Below are 22,006 nucleotides of genomic sequence, written 5' to 3' on the forward strand. Positions count from 1 at the left end.
CTGCCTGACGATCGGGAATTGCGCGCAGCGTTGCCTGCCATAGCAACAGCGATTTCGTCAACCACCTCTGGTGTAACCGGTCGTTGGCCTCTTCCTGAAGCGACGCCCAGTTCTCCAGTTGCTTCGAACTTCCAATCATACTGCGCACAGTAGGTGGAGAAAGAGGACCCTTCTGTAATCCTCTCTGTAATATTCTCGAAGTGCAGCTGCACCATTACTGTTGTTTTGTTAACAGAGCTTCATCAATAATGCCCTGCTCCTTTTGTCCAAGCTCATGTCGACACATCAACAAGTGCACTGCAACTGGTCAGGTGTGCGCGAGACTAAACATCAGGATGACTGATCATGGCAGCTTGTGGCCATAGTTGGAACTGGACGGTGGCACTGTGATGCATGGGAATTTTGCACCCTATACTCTCGACATTAATGCTACCCAGTTTGGTACTCGTACAGTAATTAGTCTCCGTGTATAACGTGTTAAATGAAAGTTTAATTATAACCACCAGGTGTATGCGGGGTGAACTGGTATATCTGTGAAGTGTGCTACCATCTAGCGGGATTTGTGCGAAACGAAGGAGAACAAGAGTTGGCTGCAATGTGCTACCATCTGGTGGCACTGCTGTAAACTTTTAGTTGAGTGCTAAGGGCTAGCAGTGCACGCCTTGAGCCATGCATGCTGTTTATCAAATCGGTACGTCTTTAGCCTGTATGGCAATGACGTCACGCCAGTTGGGCATGCGCAAAGGCTCCTTAAAACGTGCACAACCCAAAGTGTGCTCGCGACCCTGATACTAAGTTCCACAGAGTCTAGAGGAGTAACAATGAAGTACAGAGCAGTAGATTTAACGCCGAGTATTTCACATTACAGCATCTACATTGTGTTTAACAGCATTCAAAGAAAAATAACTAACAACTCGGAAAGGTGTCAAAAGTCAGCGGGTTCACGTGCTCTTGTGCTCTTATAGAGCAGCCGCCACTTCATGTGGGATGTATCAGTATTCCCATTCATACAGTTGCAGGTGAATTCCCATATAAATTTTTATACAACATACCTGCAGGGAAATAACAGCGATTGGTCTACTTATAACCAATTGTTCAAAATGACAGCCACAATTTCATTACAGTAGAGTGTCGATTATCCGAAATAATTGGGGGACATGGGTGTTCGGAAAACTGGTTTGTTCGGATGATCGAACTGTACATTTTTATTTGCCAAAAAGAAGTAGTGTACAGTAAATTTATTCACAAAAACAGGCATCTCTTTTAGTATCACAAAGTAACATACAAAGGCAACTTCAGTAGGAATATACAGTAATAATCTCGTAGTTGTCCCTCATAGAAAGGACAACATGTTTACATTTCAGCATTTTGTATCGTCAAGTTCACTTCTTCACGCAGCAGCACACAAGTGGTCGTAACAGAGAACAGAAGGTGACTGTTTGCACCGTGAGAAGCTCTTCTTGGGGGGGCGCAATCCTTCAAACTGCGCGGAGCGGCACGCCTCAAGCTGGCGCAGCTGTTGGTGTGAACAGCTTTGATACTGCCGCTACTTCCACTGCCAGTGCCAAGGCGACAGAAGTGTGCTGATCGTTGAAACACAGCGACCAGCGACTGGTGGCTTGGCCGGTCAGCAGCGCCTTGTGAAGGCCCCATCAGAAGCAATGTTCCGCCAGTGGTGGCCCAGTGCGGCGACTACTGTGGGAAACGTGGGTTGGGAGTGAGGGGGATGATGGACGGTAGGGTGGGAGAGTAACAGGTGCGAGCGAGTACACAGTTCGGTTAAGCGGTAGTTCAGTTGATCGAAGTTCGGATAATCGACGCTCTACTGTATTTATTTTGTCGCCAACCAGTTTCAACCCGCGATGGGGTCATCTTCAAGGCAGCTACCAACCGTGCACAGGCACGGTGACGACTGCAGCGAGCGACCAAATGGTGTAAATAGCCTTGAAGATGACCCCATCGCGGGTTGAAACTGGTTGGCGACAAGCTAAATAATGCGATTAGGAGTGTTATTTTGAACAATTCAATTCGCGTAACTTTGTGGCTCAGCTAAAACGTATCTTCTGGTAAACCTTCCGGGATGTAACGTCGTGGTCCATGAAACTCTTCAGCTCCTAACGTTTCGTCCAGAGCTGCGCTGGACATCTTCAGAGGGGCAAGACTCACCGGAGGAGGAACACCCCTCTGAAGATGTCCAGCGCAGCTCTGGACGAAACGTTAGGAGCTGAAGAGTTTCATGGACCACGACCTTACATCCCGGAAGGTTTACCAGAAGATATGTCATCCGGTCGTGAAAGCCTTCATACTATGATCAGCTAAAACGCTACGAGAACACGGAGACTGACAGTGGTGGTGGTGTTGGCAGGAAGCGATGAGGCGGCCCACGTACGTCGCCGCGGCGCTGCTGCTCGCAGCTCTATCGCCGTCTCTGGCGGCCGACGCTGACCCCGGAGCGTCACCGCCGCTGCCGTCGCCGACGGCGGCGACCAAGACCTCCACCACCACTGCCTCCGCGACCACGACCACGACCACGACCACCAGCGCGAGCGGCACGACCTCGGGCGGCGGCGCGTCCGTGACGCGCACGGCGCTGCACGTGTCGCGCAGCCTGGACCCGGCCGGCACGGAGACGCTGGCGGTGCGCACGCGCTCCGGCGACGTCGCGACGCTGCTGGTGAAGCGCCGCGGCGCCAAGGCGGCGACGCCGCCCCCGCCGCGCCCCGTCAGCGTCGTGTCGCCCGCGCTGACCGTCGGCGACGCCGGCGCCGGCGCCGGCGGCTCGGACCGCAGCGTCGCGGTCAGGGGCAAGCTGACGTTCGCCGACCCTCACCACCAGGCGTCGACGCTCGACGTCGTGCCGCGGCCCGTCAAGGTCGTCTTCGGCGAGCAGGCGTCGCCTTCGCCGTCGGCCAAAGCTCTGTTCCTCCAGCCCCAGGACTCCACTGACGGTTCGTACCGACTCGCCGCTCGCTGCCGCCTACAGTGTATGCTGATAACCGAAACATTATCACCACCTGCTTAATACACACATCGAAAAAAGTTTTGCATCACCTCGGTACCGAGAAATGAAATAGACATCAACATAGGCGAGTTGTGCGACTGGATTCGTGATTTCGTGTCAGGAAGTCGCAGTTTGTAGTACGAGGTGCATTCAAGTTCTAAGGCCTCCGATTTTTTTTCTAATTAACTACTCACTCGAAATCGATGAAACTGGCGTTACTTCTCGACGTAATCGCCCTGCAGACGTACACATTTTTCACAACGCTGTCGCCACGATTCCATGGCAGCGGCGAAGGCTTCTTTAGGAGTCTGTTTTGACCACTGGAAAATCGCTGAGGCAATAGCAGCACGGCTGGTGAATGTGGGGCTACGGAGATTGTCTTTCATTGTTTGAAAAAGCCAAAAGTCACTAGGAGCCAGGTCAGGTGAGTAGGGAGCATGAGGAATCACTTTAAAGCTCTTATCACGAAGAAACTGTTGCGTAACGTTAGCTCGATGTGCGGGTGCGTTGTCTTGGTGAAACAGCACACGCACAGCCCTTCCCGGACGTTTCTGTTGCAGTGCAGGAAGGAATTTGTTCTTCAAAACATTTTCGTAGGATGCACCTGTTACCGTAGTGCCCTTTCGAACGCAATGGGTAAGGATTACGCCCTCGCTGTCCCATAAAATGGACACCATCATTTTTTCAGCACTAGCGGTTACCCGAAATTTTTTGGTGGCGGTGAATCTGTGTGTTTCCATTGGGCTGACTGCCCTTTGTTTCTAGATTGAAAAATGGCATCCACGTCTCATCCATTGTCACAACCGACGAAAAGAAAGTCCCATTCATGCTGTCATTGCGCGTCAACATTGCTTGGCAACATGCCACACGGGCAGCCGTGTGGTCGTCCGTCAGCATTCGTGGTACCCACCTGGATGACACTTTTCGCATTTTCAGGTCGTCATGCAGGATTGTGGGCACAGAACCCACAGAAATGCCAACTCTGGAGGCGATCTGTTCAACAGTCATTCGGCGATCCCCCAAAACAATTATCTCCACTTTCTCGATCATGTCGTCAGACCGGCTTGTTTCGGTTTGTTGTCACACGATGTTCTGCCTTCATTAAACTGTCGCACCCACAAACGCACTTTCGACACATCCATAACTCCATCACCACATGTCTCCTTCAACTGTCGATGAATTTCAATTGGTTTCACACCACGCAAATTCAGAAAATGAATGATTGCACGCTATTCAAGTAAGGAAAACGTCACCATTTTAAGTATTTAAAACAGTTCTCATTCTCGCCGCTGGCGGTAAAAATCCATCTGCCGTACGGTGGTGCCATCTCTGGGACGTATTGACAATGAATGCGGCCTCATTTTAAAACAATGCGCATGTTTCTACCTCTTTCCAGTCTGGAGAAAAAAAAATTGGAGGCCTTAGAACTTGAATACACCTCCTAATAGACGGCAAATCACGAGTAAAACTGAAGTGATATCAGGTGTTCCCCAGGGAAGAACCCAGCACGTTGTTATCAATGGAGAGACGTCTACAGACGTTAAAGTAACCTCTGGCGTGCCACAGGGGAGTGTTATGGGACCATTGCTTTTCACAATATATATATAAATGACCTAGTAGATAGTGTCGGAAGTTCCATGCGGCTTTTCGCGGATGATGCTGTAGTATACAGAGAAGTTGCAGCATTAGAAAATTGTAGCGAAATGCAGGAAGATCTGCAGCAGATAGGCACTTGGTGCAGGGAGTGGCAACTGACCCTTAACATAGACAAATGTAATGTATTGCGAATACATAGAAAGAAGGATCCTTTATTGTACGATTATATGATAGCGGAACAAACACTGGTAGCAGTTACTTCTGTAAAATATCTGGGAGTATGCGTGCGGAACGATTTGAAGTGGAATGATCATATAAAATTAATTGTTGGTAAGGCGGGTACCAGGTTGAGATTCATTGGGAGAGTCCTTAGAAAATGTAGTCCATCAACAAAGGAGGTGGCTTGCAAAACACTCGTTCGACCTATACTTGAGTGTTGCTCATCAGTGTGGGATCCATACCAGATCGGGTTGACGGAGGAGATAGAGAAGATCCAAAGAAGAGCGGCACGTTTCGTCACAGGGTTATTTGGTAACCGTGATAGCGTTACGGAGATGTTTAGCAAACTCAAGTGGCAGACTCTGCAAGAGAGGCGCTCTGCATCGCGGTGTAGCTTGCTCGCCAGGTTTCGAGAGGGTGCGTTTCTGGATGAGGTATCGAATATATTGTTTCCCCCTACTTATACCTCCCGAGCAGATCACGAAGGTAAAATTAGAAAGATTCGAGCGCGCACGGAGGCTTTCAGACAGTCGTTCTTCCCGCGAACCATACGCGACTGGAACGGAAAAGGGAAGTAATGACAGTGGCACGTTAAGTGTCCTCCACCACACACCGTTGGGTGGTTTGCGGAGTATAAATGTAGATGTAGAAGCGTCCTGGGACCTCTGCTGTTCCTGATCTATATAAATGACCTGGGTGACAGTCGGAGCAGTTCTCTTAGGTTGTTCGCAGATGATTCTGTAATTTACCGTCTAGTAAGGTCATCCGAAGACCAGTATCGGTTGCAAAGCGATTTAGAAAAGATTGCTGTATGGTGTGGTAGGTGGCGGTTGACGCTAAATAACGAAAAGTGTGAGGTGATCCACATGAGTTCCAAAAGAAACACGTTGGGATTCGATTACTCGATAAATAGTACAATTCTCAAGGCTGTCAATTCAACTAAGTACCTGGGTGTTAAAATTACGAACAACTTCAGCTGGAAAGACCACATAGATAATATTGTGGGGAAGGCGAGCCAAAGGTTGCGTTTCATTGGCAGGACAGTTCGAAGATGCAACAAGTCCACTAAAGAGGCAGCTTACACTACACTAATTCGTCCTCTGTTAGAATATTGCTGCGCGTTGTGGGATCCTTACCGGGTGGGATTGACGGAGGACATCGAAAGGGTGCAAAAAAGGTCAGCTCGTTTTGTATTAATACGTAATAGGGGAGAGAGTGTGGCAGATATGATACGCGAGTTGGGATGGAAGTCATTAAAGCAAAGAAGTTTTTCGTCGTGGCGAGATCTATTTACGAAATTTCAGTCGCCAACTTTCTCTTCCAAGTGCGGAAATATTTTGTTGAGCACAACCTACATAGGCAGGAATGACCATCAAAATAAAATAAGAGAAATCAGAGCTCGAACAGTAAGGTTTAGGTGTTCGTTTTTGCCGCGCGCTGTTCGGGAGTGGAATGGTAGAGAGATAGTATGATTGTGGTTCGATGAACTCTCTGCCAAGCAGTTAAATGTGAATTGCAGAGTAGTCTTGTAGATGTAGATAGGCGATCACATCTCGGTCGGCGAACGATTCCAATCTAGGTAGAGAGGCATTCTCACATCGGACGATAGCTAAACCATCCACTTCCAGAACTCCCTGAGCCAGCGTCAAGACTGAAATTAACTCGACATTCACGGAAAAAAATGGGTCCATTTAATATGACACTTTGTGCGGTGCCATTAATTCCAACTTTATTCTCGAAGCACATTATGTGTTTGTAAACTGGCATGCGATGGCGACGTTGACGATATACACGTCGATGAGGCATAGTGGCTTCAATGATATTGCAGACAGAGCTCACAGCGGAGTGGTTCCGCTGGCGTGCACTGCCCTCTTATATAGGGAGCGAACGACCTTGCTTACGTATCGCAGCTGATAAGGGACTTAGACTCTGCAGGCACCAGAATGAGGGATGTTATCCCGTACGCGCGCTGTTGTAGCTCTAGCAGCGCGCTCCTGCTGGTGCGCCGTCCTTATCACTTGGCGCAAAGCCGAGGCGGGTGGTTTGTGTCACCGACTTGCTAGGCGCTCAGCGGGCTGTGCGGCAATATGCTTTTGATTTTTTTTCAAACTGTTGTATCAAAAAAATGGCTCTGAGCACTATGGGACTTAACATCTATGGTCATCAGTCCTCTAGAACTTAGAACTACTTAAACCTAACTAACCTAAGGACATCACACAACACCCAGCCATTACGAGGCAGAGAAAATCCCTGACTCCGCCGGGGATCGAACCCGGGAACCCGGGCGTGGGAAGCGAGAACGCTACCGCACGACCACGAGATGCGGGCAACTGTTGTATCCTTGAGCTCCCGGTTCGCGATGTACGCTCCCCAGTTGATGGCTGACGCTACAGATCACACATTGTAAATAATTATAGTACAGGGTTACATCACCAGTTAAAGTTTGAAACGTCCCCTTAGAAAAATTAATGAATGATTGTGCTTAAACTGACACACAATATTTTTAGCGCAACGCAATCTGACTTTCAATAATCCCCACAAAAGAACGGCCCCGACTAACATTAACCTATGTTGTTGTTGTTGTTGTGGTCTTCAGTCCTGAGACTGGTTTGATGGAGCTCTCCATGCTACTCTAACCTGTGCAAGCTTCTTCATCTCCCAGTACCTACTGCAACCTACATACTTCTGAATCTGATTAGTGAATTCATCTCTTGGTCTCCCTCTACGATTTTTACCCTCCACGCTGCCCTCCAATACTAAATTGGTGATCCCTTGATGCCTCAGAACATGTCCTACCAACCGATCCCTTCTTCTGGTCAAGTTGTGCCACAAACTCCTCTTCTCCCCAATCCTATTCAGTACCTCCTCATTAGTTATGTGATCTACCCAACTCATCTTCAGCATTCTTCTGTAGCACCACATTTCAAAAGCTTCTATTCTCTTCTTGTCCAAACTATTTATCGTCCATGTTTCACTTCCATACATGGCTACACTCCATACAAATACTTTCAGAAAAGACTTCCTGACACTTAAATCTATACCCGATGTTAACAAATTTCTCTTCTTCAGAAACGCTTTCCTTGCCATTGCCAGTCTACATTTTATATCCTCTCTACTTCGACCATCATCAGTTATTTTGCTCCCCAAATAGCAAAACTCCTTTACTACTTTAAGTGTCTGATTTCCTAATCTAATACCCTCAACATCACCCGACTTAATTAGACTACATTCCATTATCCTCGTTTTGCTTTTGTTGATGTTCATCTTATATCCTCCCTTCAAGACACCATCCATTCCGTTATAGTTATTGATTCCTGATAATGACAGCCTCTTGAGTAGTCCCCGCCCGGAGATCCGAATGGGGGACTATTTTACCTCCGGAATATTTTACCCAAGAGGACGCCATCATCATTTAATCATACAGTAAAGCTGCATGCCCTCGGGAAAAACTACGGCCGTAGTTTCCCCTTGCTTTCAGCCGTTCGCAGTACCAGCACAGCAAGGCCGTTTTGGTTATTATTACAAGGCCAGATCAGTCAATCATCCAGACTGTTGCCCTTGCAACTACTGAAAAGGCTGCTGCCCCTCTTCAGGAACCACACGTTTGTCTGGCCTCTCAACAGATACCCCTCCGTTGTATCGCTGAGGCACGGAAGCCTCCCCACCAACGGCAAGGTCCACGGTTCAAGGGGGGGGGGGGCATTAACCTATAACTTTCACAACTCAGTTAGCTCACAAAAATCTTCGTTACTCGTACTACTGCAATACAGCGAGCGCAACTGCTGCCAGCTAAATAAAAGATTCTAACTACTGAAGGCACTAACTACTGATAGGCATAGTTAGCAAATGAAAGATTTTGATAGAGAACAAACAATGTATTTACCTTAATAGTGTTCAAAAGTTATAATATATATAGCAGTTCATGGCATCCAGTCTCACAAATTTACTGTCTCTGATGGACACACGTCCAGATCATCCGCTCTCGAAACTCCGCCATCTCACTTCCCCACATCCACCACTGCTGGCGGCTCACCTCCAACTGCGCAACGCTACGCGTTGTTAACATCCAACTGCCCAACACTACAATAGCAATATTGGAACAACGCAGACCAGCCACAGACTTAACACAGCACAGTCAGTGATTTTCATATAGAGCGCTACGTGGCGTTACCAACATAAAAACCTGAACAGCCTACTTACAAGTTACATTCTCAGCAAGTACACCAAGTCCTTTCATCCATACATGTATTTTTTCTTCATTACTAACTTTACGACAGGAGCGGGTGTACAAGGCATATTAATATATATATATAACTAGGTCTAGATTGGGGCTTAGCATCTATTCCACAATGCCAGGTCTTGTAGGCGATAAAATCTCGGTCGGCGAACGATTCCAATCCAGGTAGAGAGGCATTCTCACATCGGACGATAGCTAAACCATCCACTTCCAGAACTCCCTGAGCCAGCGTCAAGACTGAAATTAACTCGACATCCACGGAAAAAAAGGGTCCATTTAATATGACACTTTGTGCAGTGCCATTAATTCAAAGTTTATTCTCGAGGCTCATTATGTGTTTGTAAACTGGCATGCGATGGCGACGTTGACGATATACACGTCGACGAGGCATAGTGGCTTCAATGCTGTTGCAGACAGCGCTCACAGCGGAATGGTTCCGCTGGCGTGCACTGCCCGCTTATATAGGGAGGACATTTCCGCCCTTTTTATTGCTCATTAAAACCACACGTTGCATGTTGTACCACCATACAGTGAGATCTTCAGAGGTGGTGGTCCAGATTGCTGTAAGCACTGGTACCTCTAATACCCAGTAGCACGTCCTCTTGCATTGATACGTGCCTGTAGTCGTCGTGGCCTACTATCCACAAGTTCATCAAGGCACCGTTCGTCCAGATTGTTCCACGTCTCAACGGCGGCTACGCGTAGATTCCTCAGAGTGGTTGGTGGGTCACGTCGTCCATAAACAGGCCTTTCAAATGGTTTAAATGGCTCTGAGCACCACCATACAGCGAGACCTTCAAGGTGGTGGTCCAGATTGCTGTACACACGTCTAATACCCAGCAGCACGTCCTCTTACATTGATAGGTGCCTGTATTCGTCGTGGCCTACTATCTCAAGTTCATCAAGGCACTGTTGGTCCAGATTGTTCCACGTCTCAACGGCGGCTACGCGTAGATTCCTCAGAGTGGTTGGTGGGTCACGTCGTCCATAAACAGGCCTTTCAAATGGTTTAAATGGCTCTGAGCACCACCATACAGCGAGACCTTCAAGGTGGTGGTCCAGATTGCTGTACACACCTCTAATACCCAGTAGCACGTCCTCTTACATTGATACGTGCCTGTAGTCGTCGTGGCCTACTATCCACAAGTTCATCAAGGCACCGTTCGTCCAGATTGTTCCACGTCTCAACGGCGACTACGCGTAGATTCCTCAGAGTGGTTGGTGGGTCACGTCGTCCATAAACAGGCCTTTCAAATGGTTTAAATGGCTCTGAGCTCCACCATACAGCGAGACCTTCAAGGTGGTGGTCCAGATTGCTGTACACACCTCTAATACCCAGCAGCACGTCCTCTTACATTGATACGTGCCTGTATTCGTCGTGGCCTACTATCTCAAGTTCATCAAGGCACTGTTGGTCCAGATTGTCCCACGTCTCAACGGCGACTAGGTGTAGATCCCTCAGAGTGGTTGGTGGGTCACGTCATCCACAAACAGGCCTTTCAAATGGTTCAAATGGCTCTGAGCCCCATGCGACTTAACATCGGAGGTCATCAGTCCCCTAATCAGTCCCCTAGAACTTAGAACTAGGTCAGTCTAACTACCCAAAGGACATCATACACGTCCATGCCCGAGGCAGGATTCGAACCTGCGACCGTAGCAGTCGCGCGCTTCCGGACTGAAGCGTCTAGAACCGCTTGGCCACCACGGCCGGCACAGCCCTTTCCAATCTATCCCAGGCATGTTCCATAGGGTTCATATATTGGGAACATGCTGGCCACTCTAGTCGATTCCGTTACCCAGAAGGAAGTTATTCACAAGATGTGAACGATGGGGAGGGGGGAGGGGGACGAATTGTTGTCCACAAAGACGAATGCCTCGCCAATATGCTGCCGATATGGTTGTACTATCGGTCGGAAATGGCATTCACGTATACGTGTCGTACAGCCGTTCCGGCGCTATCCATAACCACCAGAGGCGTACGTCGGCCCCACATAACGCCATCCCAAAACGGCAGGGAACCCCCACCTCACTGCACTCACTGGACAGTGTGTCTAAGGCCTTCAGCCTGGCTGCATGGCCTCAAACACATCTCCGATGATTGTCTGCTTGAAGGCATATGCGACACTCATCGGTGAAGAGAACGTGATGCCATTCCTGAGCGGTCTATTCGGCATGTTGTTGGGCCCATCTGTACCGCGCTGCATGATGTCGTGGTTGCGAAGATGGACCTCGCCATGGACGTCGGGAGAGACATTGCGCATCATGCAGCGTATTGTGTACAGTTTGAGTCGTAACACGATGTCCTGCGGCTGCACAAAAAGCGTTGTTCAACATGGTGGCGTTGCTGTCCGGTTTCCTCCGAGCCATAATTCGTAGGTAGCGGACATCCACTGCAGTAGTAGCCCTTGGGCAGTCTAAGCGAGGCATGACATTGACACTCCCCGTCTCTCTGCATCTCCTCCATGTCCGAACAACATCACTTTGGTTCACTCAGAGACCTGGACACTTCCCTTGTTAGAGCCCTTCCTGGCACAAAGTAACAATGCGGATGCGATCGAACCTCGATATTGACCGTCTAGGCATGGTTGAACTGCAGACAACACGAGCCATGTACATCCTTCCTAGTGGAATGACTGGAACTTATCGGCTGTTGGACACCCTCTGTCTATGATGATGATGATGTTTGGTTTGTGGGGCGCTCAACTGCGTGGTTATCAGCGCCCATACAAGTATCCAATCTTTGCTCAGTCCAATTCCGCCACTTTCCTGGATGATGATGAAATGATGAGGACAACACAAACACCCAGTCATCTCGAGGCAGATGAAAATCCCTGACCCCGCCGGGAATCGAACCCGGGACCCCGTGCTCGGGAAGCGAGAACGCTACCGCGAGACCACGAGCGGCGGACCCCCTCTGTCTAATAGGCGTTGCTCATGCATGGTTGTTTACATCTTTGGGCGGGTTTAGTGACATCTCTGAACAGTCAAAGGGTCTCTATGATTCAATATCCACAGTCAACGTCTGTCTTCACTTGTTCTGGGAACCAGGGTGATGCAAAAGTTTTTTTGATGTGCGTAGCTTCTTTGATCGTCTTTGGAACGAAATACATCACTGAATCTGCGTACCAGCGATCCGACGACAGTTTCCTGCTAGATTTGTCGAGGTATGTTGCACTAGATGCCTATGCACAGGTCAAGTAATAGGCGTAAACAACTGGCCGCTGATTTGCTTACACGGTGATGGCGCCCCAGATGGGTTCCATAGGATCTGCATCAGCCGAATTTGGTCGCTGAGACATCAACGCGAGTTCACCATAATGCTCCTCAAACAACTGTAGCTCGCTTCTTGCTCCTACACGCGGACAATTGCACTGCTGAGAAAAGACATCGCCGTCGGGGAAGTGATGAAGCCTGAAGGGATACAGGTGGTTCGCAGCTGTCAGCGTGTCTTCCATTGCTACTGTAGCTCCCACGCAAGCGCAGAAGAATATTACCCATACCATAATACTGCTCCCACCACCCTGCACCCGTGGCACGCCGCCGTTCACCTCGACGACTGCATTTGTGGATACGACTCTGGACGTAGCAGACGTGTGATTCACCCAAAAAGCCACACGTTTCCATTGATCGATGGCCGGGTCCCCATGGCACTGTGCCCATTGAAATCGTAACCTGACGATGACGTTTGGTTAACACGTAAACACATAGCAGTAGTATGCTGCGGAGCTCCATGTTCAACAGTGCACAACAGCTGGAGTCACGAACGATGTTTGCACCTACATCACGTATTCTCTGACAGCCAATGAATGTTCAGTAGTGTTCTGAGCGCTCTGCTTTGAATGCCGAAGCTAATGCGAGTATTAAACGTTACTTTAGCGAGTTATATTCCATTTGTTGCGAGCTGCAGTCGCTGAGTTTGGTGGTATGTGATACAGTCCGCATAAGCAACCGAGAGACTTAATTTGCAGGACGTATGCTTTCTTGAAGCGGAAAGCATGCGTATGCATGTACGGCAACTGTCGTTTGGAATCGTCAACAACGCAATCCTCGCTCGTGCCTCGACGTGCGCCAACTGACGTCGTTTGTGGATCGGACTATAGCATTGTGCCCTTTCGGCAGAGATGCTACAGATCACCATCTATCCTACTTTACACAGTGGGCAAGCCTCCGAACCCCACGTTCTGTGAAGAGTCATGCACGTCGAACCATTTAGCGCGGCCGGCCGAAGTGGCCGAGCGGTTCTAGGCGCTTCAGCCTGGAACCGCGCGACCGCTACGGTTGCAGGTTCGAATCCTGCCTCGGGCATGGATGTGTGTGATGTCCTTAGGTTAGTTAGGTTTAAGTAGTTCTAAGTTCTAGGGGACTGATGACATCAGATGTTAAGTCCCAGAGTGGTCACAAGGGAACCTCCCCATCGCACCCCCCTCAGATTTAGTTATAAGTTAGCACAGTGGATAGGCCTTGAAAAACTGAACACAGATCAATCGAGAAAACAGGAAGTTGTGTGAAACTATGGAAAAAATAAGCAAAATATACAAACTGAGTAGTCCATGCGGAAGATAGGCAACATGAAGGAAAGTATGGGCTTATGAGCGCCGTGGTCCCGTGGTTAGCGTGAGCGACTGCAGAATCAGAGGTACTTGAGTTCAAGTCTTCCCTCGAGTGAAAAGTTTGATTTTTTTATTTTCAGTTTATGTGACAAATTCTTATGTTTTCATCACTTTTTTGGGAGTGATTATCACATCCACAAGAAAACCTAAATCGGGCGAGGTAGAAGAATCTTTTTACCCATTCGCCAAGTGTACAAGTTAGGTGGGTCGACAACATATTCCTGTCATGTGACGCACATGCCGTCACCAGTGTCGTATAGAATATATCAGAAATGTTTTCCTGTGGAGGAATCGGTTGACCTATGACCTTGCGATCAAATGTTTTCGGTTCCCATTGGAGAGGCACGTCGTTTCGTCTACTAATCGCACGTTTTTGCGGTGCAGTTGCAAAACACAAACACTAAACTTATTACAGTGAACAGAGACGTCAATGAACGAACGGATAGATCACAACTTTGCGAAAATAAAGGAAGCAAAATTTTCACTCGAGGGAAGGCTTGAACCAAGGACCTCTCGTTCCGCTGCTACTCACGCTAACCACGGGACTACGGCACTCCTGACGTCACATTGCCCTTGTTGTTGCCTATCTTGCGGATGGACTACTCAGTTTGTATATTTTGCTTATTTTTTCATCGTTCCACACAACTTCTTCCTGTTTTATCGATTGATCTGTGTTCAGTTTTTCAAGGCCTATCCACTGTGCCAACGTATAACTAAATCTGAGGGGGGCGTGATGAGGAGGTTCCCTTGTCAGAGCCATTTGAACCATTTAGCGCGTAATGTTAGTTACACCGACCTTCTACCTCTTTCTGTAGATGCTCACGACAGTAGCACATGAACACTCGACCACCTTCGCCATTTTCGGGATACCCGTTCACAGGCTCTGCATAATAATAATCTGCCCTTTATCAAAGGAGCTAATGACAATATAGTACCCCATTCACAGACCATATCTTTGCTTACATACTTTTTTACAGCGTCACGTGCCCATAACGCCACCCGCGGTGGGGAGTGGTCATAATACAGATACCAGCAGCAAAGTGTATACACACTTCAAGGAACGAAAGTATTACTTAAGTGTTTATTTTACATTTAATAATTGATCACGGATGTTGTACAACCTTCAGTTTAGCACATGGTTACTTTAATCGTTCAAAATGTTCACCGTTGGCGGCTATGCACAAAACAGAACGAGCAGCGGTCGCCGCAACTACCTCAGTCAGCGTTACAGTGCAGATCGCTGCACAAGTCGCTGTAATCTTCTGGCGAAGTTCCTCCAGCGTGCGTGGCTTACGTCGATAGGCGTTATCTTTCACAGTTCCCGTCAAGTAAAAGTCCATAGCTGTTAGAACTGGCGACCCTTTTCATCCAATCCAATGCCTGGAAAATTATCATCCATGAAAGCTCGTTTGGCTAGGTGGTAGTGTGGTGGCGCCCCGTCCTGTTGGTAGCAGACCTCTTCATTACCTCCATAAAGCCCACGTATACCTGGCAAAATTGATGTGCGCAACATTTCCAGGTCCACTTCTCCAGTGACAGTAGCATCAAAGAAAAAGGGCCCTACTAAACCTCTGGATGATAGCCCACACCACACATGAACCCCTGGTAGACTGACCGCTTTATCCACTTACACATGCGGATTTTCCGGTGCCCAGTACACACTGTCATGCCGATGCACGGTTCCATTAAGTTTAAATTGTGCCTCGTCACTCCACACTACCTTCGTCACAAATTGTTCGTCATCAGTTACCATTTGCTGATACCATTCGCAAAATTGAATTCGACAATCAGGATTGGCATCATTAATCGCGTGCAGTAATCGTGGAACGTAAACTTTCCACTTTACAGCTTTCAGAATTCTTCGTACACTTTTACTGCTAACCCCCACTTCACGTGCACATTATGTAGCAGAGTTCTCTGGAGAATTAACAAACGTTTCCAACACGAGAGCCGACAAAGCAGGACTTGTAGGTGTACACCGTCTTCCTGATCTTCCTTTGTGAATGTCACAAATCATTCCATGAAATTCAAACTTGTCCATGATGCGTTTCATTGCTAGGCAGGTTGGCGGTTCTGTTTCAAACTCCCACCTCCACTGGCGTTGCACTTCAACGGCACTATCAAACTTAAAAAACTACTTCACGATACTTGTTCGTTGCTTGAATGTCAAGCGTGCTCCAGCCATCTTGTTTTCTCAATACCGAGATCAAAGTACTAACATCTGTTGAGCCAAAGACCATACTACAACACACTCGTAACTCAAATCGAACGACAATATCGATATCACGACAGAGCCTGACAAAGAGTGTATACATTTTCTGACAGACTGCGTTTTGGATGATTAGCGCACGACATCTTTAGAAATGCACTCTTATTAAATGTACGACGATGGTTTGATAAGTCTAGCAAGGAACCAAGTATAAAACTCTCAACATAATCTCTTTGGGAGATACCCACATTGGCTAGTGGTCCTACAGATCTTTCGTCCCATCGGAAAAATAAGTTCTGTCAAACTCTGGAGTATTCTCGTTGGCTGCAACTATCACATCCTCATTTGATGAAAATATCTCTCCAGTATGCCAAAGTTTCAAGTTAGTGAACAAGAAGAAGTCACTTGGGAGCTATGTTTGGTGAACAGGGTGGATGTGCAACCAATTCAAAGCCCAGTTCAGCCACTTTTGTCATTGTTATCGCTCGTGTGTGGGATAGTGCTTTATCCTGGTGAAAGAGCACGTCTTTGCGTGCAAAACTACAGTGCCAGCAATCTGACGAATTTTTCTTCAGCGGTCTTACATTACGTATCACGGATTTTATCAGTGCTTTCCTTTGTGGTGACCTTAATTGGACGGCCGAGCGCGCTTCAAAAAAATGGTTCAAATGGCTCTGAGCACTATGGGACTCAACTGCTGATGTCATTAGTCCCCTAGAACTTAGAACTAGTTAAACCTAACTAACCTAAGGACATCACAAACATCCATGCCCGAGGCAGGATTCGAACCTGCGACCGTAGCGGTCTTGCGGTTCCAGACTGCAGCGCCTTTAACCGCACGGCCACTTCGGCCGGCTAGCGCGCTTCACCTTCGTTGCTTGCCCAATAACGTTTAAATTCGTTAATACAGAAGTAAAAGGTCTTCAGGGATGGTGCAGCTTCCACGAGAACTTCATCCATTTCTCTTTTGATTTGTGCGGCAGTCCAACCCTTCAGATAAAAATGTTTAAAAACAGCACGAAACTCTGTTTTCTCGATAATCAGTCGCAGTCGACACGCTGATCAATTCAGACAGTTACCAACAATGACTTTATACTCTCCACTGTTGAAATTCCGTGTAAGATCATTGGAATAATCAAGCATACCAACCATGAAAGCGCAGCCACAGTGTTCCATTCTTTGATGCAAATTTACCAGATTTATCAAACCACCCTCGCACATCATTTGATGAAAATTACATGGACACCTTTCTGTCGACATCAGAAAAGTGTGTCCACCACTACCCTTTATGACGCCCATAATTCTGCAGGGAGCACTTTCAGTGAGGTGTCTGAATCGTGCAATTCGTTGCAAAGATATTCCATTTAGTAAATATCGGAACTCAAGGCAGGTCAGTCCATTTCGGGTATGTTGCTGTCCACAAAGCTTTGCTTCAGAGACGCTGCCTTATGACAGGGAGCATTTTAATGCAGACACAAACAATCAACCTCTTCGAACAGTCACTTTACGGCACACAGTGCACAACGTTGTAAAATGTGTCCCATCCTTCCTCATTTTACAATTTCTTAATCACAAGATGAATGAACATCTCTAAAAAGGCCAATCACAGAAGTTGGAAACGAAAACATGGGTATAAAGAAAGTAACTGGGTAACAGAAGAAATACTGAAGTTGATTGATGAAAGAAGAAAGTACAAAAATGTTCTGGAAATTCAGGAATAAAAAAATATGAGTCAGTGAGGAATGAAATAAATAAGAAGTGCAGGGAAGCTAAGAAGAAATGGCTGCATGAAAAATTTGAAGAAATCGAAAAAGAAATGATTGCCGGAAGGACTGATTCAGCATGTAGGAAAGTCAAAACAACCATCTACGAAATTAAAAGCAGGGGTGATACCATGAAGAGTGCAACGGGAACTCCACTATTAAAACGAGAGGAGAGAGCGGATAGGTGGAAAGAGAACACTGAAGGCCTCTATGAGGGGGAAGATTTGTCTGATGTGATAGAAGAAGAAACACGAGTCGATTTACAAAAGATAGGGGATTCAGTATTAGAATTTAAGAGAGCTTTGGGGGACTTAAGGTCAAATAAGGCAGAACGGGTAGATAACATTCCATCAGAACTTCTAAAATCATTGGGGAAAGTGGCAACGAAACGACTCTTTACGTTGGTGTGTAGAATGTGTGAGTCTGGTGACATAGCATCTGACTTTCCGAAAAGCATCATCCTCACAATTCCGAAGACGGCAAGAGCTGACAAGTGCGAGAATTATCGCACAATCAGCTTAACAGCTCATGTATCTAAGCTGCTTACGAGAATGAGATACAGAACAGTGGAAAAGAAAATTATGGATGGACTAGATGACGATCAGTTTGGCTTTAAGAAATGAAAAGGGACCAGAGAGACAATTCTGACGTTGCGGTTAGTAATGGAGGTAAGACTAAAGAAAAATCAAGAACCGTTCATAGGATCTGTCGACGTAGAAAAAGCGGTCGACAGTGTAAAATGGTGCAAGATGTTCGAAATTCTGAGAAAAGTAGGGGTACGCTATAGGAAGAGACGGGTAATATGCAATATGTTCAGGAGACAAGAAGGAATAATAAGAGTGGACGACCAAGAACGAAGTGCTCAGATTAGAAAGGGTGTAAGATAGGATGTAGTCTTTCGCCCCTAATGTTCAATCGTTACATCGGACTAGCAAAGATGGAAATAAAAGCAAGGTTCAGGAGTGGAATTAAAATTGAAGGTGAAAGGATATCAATGATACGATTCACTGATGACATTGCTATCCTAAGTGAAAGTGGAGAAAAGTTACATGATCTGCTATATGGAATGAACAGTCTTATGAGTACAGATCATGGACTGGGAGTAAATCGAAGAGAAACGAAAGTAATGAGAAGTAGCAAAAATGAGAACAGCGAGAAACTTAACATCAGGATTGATGGTCAAGAAGTAGACGAAGTTAAGGAATTCTGCTACCTAGGCAGCAAATAACCAATGATGGACGGAGCAAGGAGGACATCAAAAGCAGACTAGCACTGGCAAAAAGGGCATTCCTATCCAAGAGAAGTCTACTAGTATCAAACATAGGCCTTGATTTGAGGAAAAAATTTCTGAGAATGTACGTTTGGAACGCAGCATTGTATGGATTGTGAAACATGAACGTGGGAAAACCAGAACAGAATATCATCGAAGCATGCGAGATGTGGTTCTGCAGACGAATATTGAAAATTAGATGGACTGATAAGGTGAGGAATGAGAAGGTTGCGTGCAGAATCGGAAAGGAAGGGACAGGACGTTATGATATCTGTTAAGACATGACAGAATGGCTTCCATGCTACTAGAGGAAGCTGTAGAGTACAAAAACTGTAGAGGAAGACAGAGACTGGAATACATCCAGCAAGTAATCGAGGACGTAGGTTGCAAGTTCTACTCCGAGATGGAGAGGAAGGCACAGTAGAGAAACTCGTTGCGGTCCGAATCAAACCAGTCAGAAGACTGATGACTAAAAAAAAAAAAAAAAAAGGTCAATACGGGGGGACCTCACCTTAAAGACGAAAAACGTCCCTCTAGCGTAACATCCTGTCCTCCGAACTTCACTGCCGGCACTACATCTGATAGCAGGCAACGTCGTGCAGGCATCTCACAAACCCAAACACTTGACTCATAGTCCGCATCATTCGCTTCCAGTTATCCACTGTCCGGGGACGTCGTTTAACATTAACTGAGAAATGTTTGGATTATTAGCAGGCGTTCCATAATTGTATCCCATTCTTTTCAGTGCCCCACGCACAGCCATTGTACCAGTTGGGCTGCTGGTAGCATTTCGGAACTCTCGAGACATTCCTGTCACTGATTACATGCGATTTTTTACAACCGCTTGTAACACTTATATCGATTAGAAGTAGGTTTATATTATGCATTTGTTTTATTTATTTATTTACACCTCAAGTTCCGTAGGGCCAAATCGAGGAGCAAATCTCCATGGTCATGGAACGTGTCAGTACATGAAATTACAACACAAAAGTAATAACAGATAAAAATAAAATGTTTATGAACCCGAAAAAAAAGTCAACAATATAACAGGAATCAGCTTAATTTTTCAAGGGATTCCTCAACAGAATAGAAGGAGTGACCCATGAGAAAACTCTTCAGTTTCGATTTGAAACCGTGTGGATTACTGCTGAGATTTTTGAATTCAAGTGGTAGTTTATTGAAAATGGATGCAACAGTATACTGCACACCTTTCTGCACAGGAGTTAAGGAAGGCCGAACCAAATACAGGCTTGATTTCTGCCAGGTATTAACTGGGAATAAACTAATATTGTTAACAAGAAATGACAGTAAGGAATATATATATATTGAGAGGCCAATGTCAAAATACCCAGACTCGTGAACAGGGGTCGACAAGAGGTTCGTGAACTTCCACCACTTATTGCCCGAACCGCCCGTTTCTGAGTCAAAAATATCCTTTCAGAGTGGGAAGAGTTACCCCAAAATATAATACCATACGACATAAGCGAATGAAAAGAAGCAAAGTAGAGTAATTTTCGTGTGGAACAGTCACCCACTTCAGATACTATTCTACTAGTAAAAATGGCAGCATGAAGTCTTTGAACAAGATCCTGAACGTGCACTTTCCATGACAGTTTACTATCTATCTGAACACCCAGAAGTTCAAACTATTTAGTTTCACTAACCATATGCCCTTTCTGTGAAATTAAAACGTCAAGTTTTGTTGAATTGTGTGTTAAAAGCTGTAAAAAGTGAGTCTTACTGTGGTTTAGCGTTAGTTTATTTTCTACAAGCCACGAAATTAGGTCATGAACTGCACTATTTGCGAGCCAATGTTGCATCCCATATCCATTACTACCAAGCTAGTGTCATCAGCAAACAGAAATATTTTGGAGTTACCCGTAATACTGGAAGGCCTGTCATTTATATAAATAAGGAACACCAGTGGCCCAAACACTGATCCCTGGGGCATCCCCCACTTGACCATACCACACTCAGACGCCACATCACACCCATTCCCAACATTGTGAATAATGACCTTTTGCTGTCTGTTTCTGAAGTAAGCGGTGAACCAATTGTGATCTACTTCCTGTATTCCATAATGGTCCAACATCTGGAGCAATATTTTTGATCAACACAATTAAACGCCTTAGTTAAATCAAAAAATATGACTAGCTTTCGAAACCTTTTGTTTAACCCATCCAATACCTAACAGAGAAAGGAGAATATAGCATTTTCAGTTGTTAAACTACTTCTAAAGCCGAACTGTACATTTGATAGCAAATTGTGTGATATAAAATGATCAATTATCCTTACATACACAGCCTTTTCAATACCTTTATCAAACACGGATGGCATAGAAATAGGCCTAAAATTGTCTAAATTATCCTTTTCTGCCTTTTCATAAAGCGGCTTTACTACTGACAAGGGAACATCCCCATCGCACCCCGCTCAGATTTAGTTATAAGTTGGCACAGTGGATAGGCCTTGAAAAACTGAACACAGATCGATCGAGAAAACAGGAAGAAGTTGTGTGGAACTATGAAAAAATAAACAAAATATACAAACTGGGTCGTCCATGTGTAATATAGGCAATATTAAGGGCAGTATTGGTCGAAGTGCGCCGTGGACCTGTGGTTAGTGTGAACAGCTGCAGAACGAGAGGTCTTCAGTTCAAATCTTCCCTCGACCAAAAATTTTAACTTTTTATTTTCAGTTTATGTGAAAAACTCTTATGTTTTCATCACTTTTTTTGGAGTGATTATTACATCCACAAGAAAACCTAAATCGGGCAAGGTAGAAGAATCTTTTTACCCATTCGCCAAGTGTACTAGTTAGGTGGGTCGACAACATATTCCTGTCATGTGACGCATATGCTGTCACCAGTGTCGTATACAAAATATCAGACGTGTTTTCCTGTGGAGGAATCGGTTGACCTATCAAATGTTTTCGGTTCCCATTGGAGAGGCACGTCCTTTCGTCAACTAATCACACGGTTTTGCGGTGCGGTCGCAAAACACAGACACTAAACTTATTACAGTGAACAGAGACGTCAATGAACGAACGGACAGATCATAACTTTGCGAAAATAAAGAAAGCGAAATTTTCAGTCGAGGATAGAT

At 46.2% G+C, this 22,006-nt stretch overlaps 1 protein-coding gene across 1 annotated transcript in view; it reads left to right on the plus strand.

The window, feature by feature from the left end:
* The first annotated feature begins 2,371 nt into the window (after positions 1-2,371).
* Positions 2,372-22,006, plus strand: part of LOC124551256 — a 162,266-nt gene continuing 142,631 nt past the window's right edge. Inside the window, exon 1 of the mRNA XM_047126255.1 lies at positions 2,372-2,962. Coding sequence (XP_046982211.1) covers positions 2,372-2,962 — 591 coding nt within the window. The remainder of the gene's footprint in view (positions 2,963-22,006) is intronic.

The sequence above is a fragment of the Schistocerca americana genome, chromosome 9, assembly GCF_021461395.2.
Source record: "Schistocerca americana isolate TAMUIC-IGC-003095 chromosome 9, iqSchAmer2.1, whole genome shotgun sequence".
Classification (NCBI taxonomy): Eukaryota; Metazoa; Arthropoda; class Insecta; order Orthoptera; family Acrididae; genus Schistocerca; species Schistocerca americana.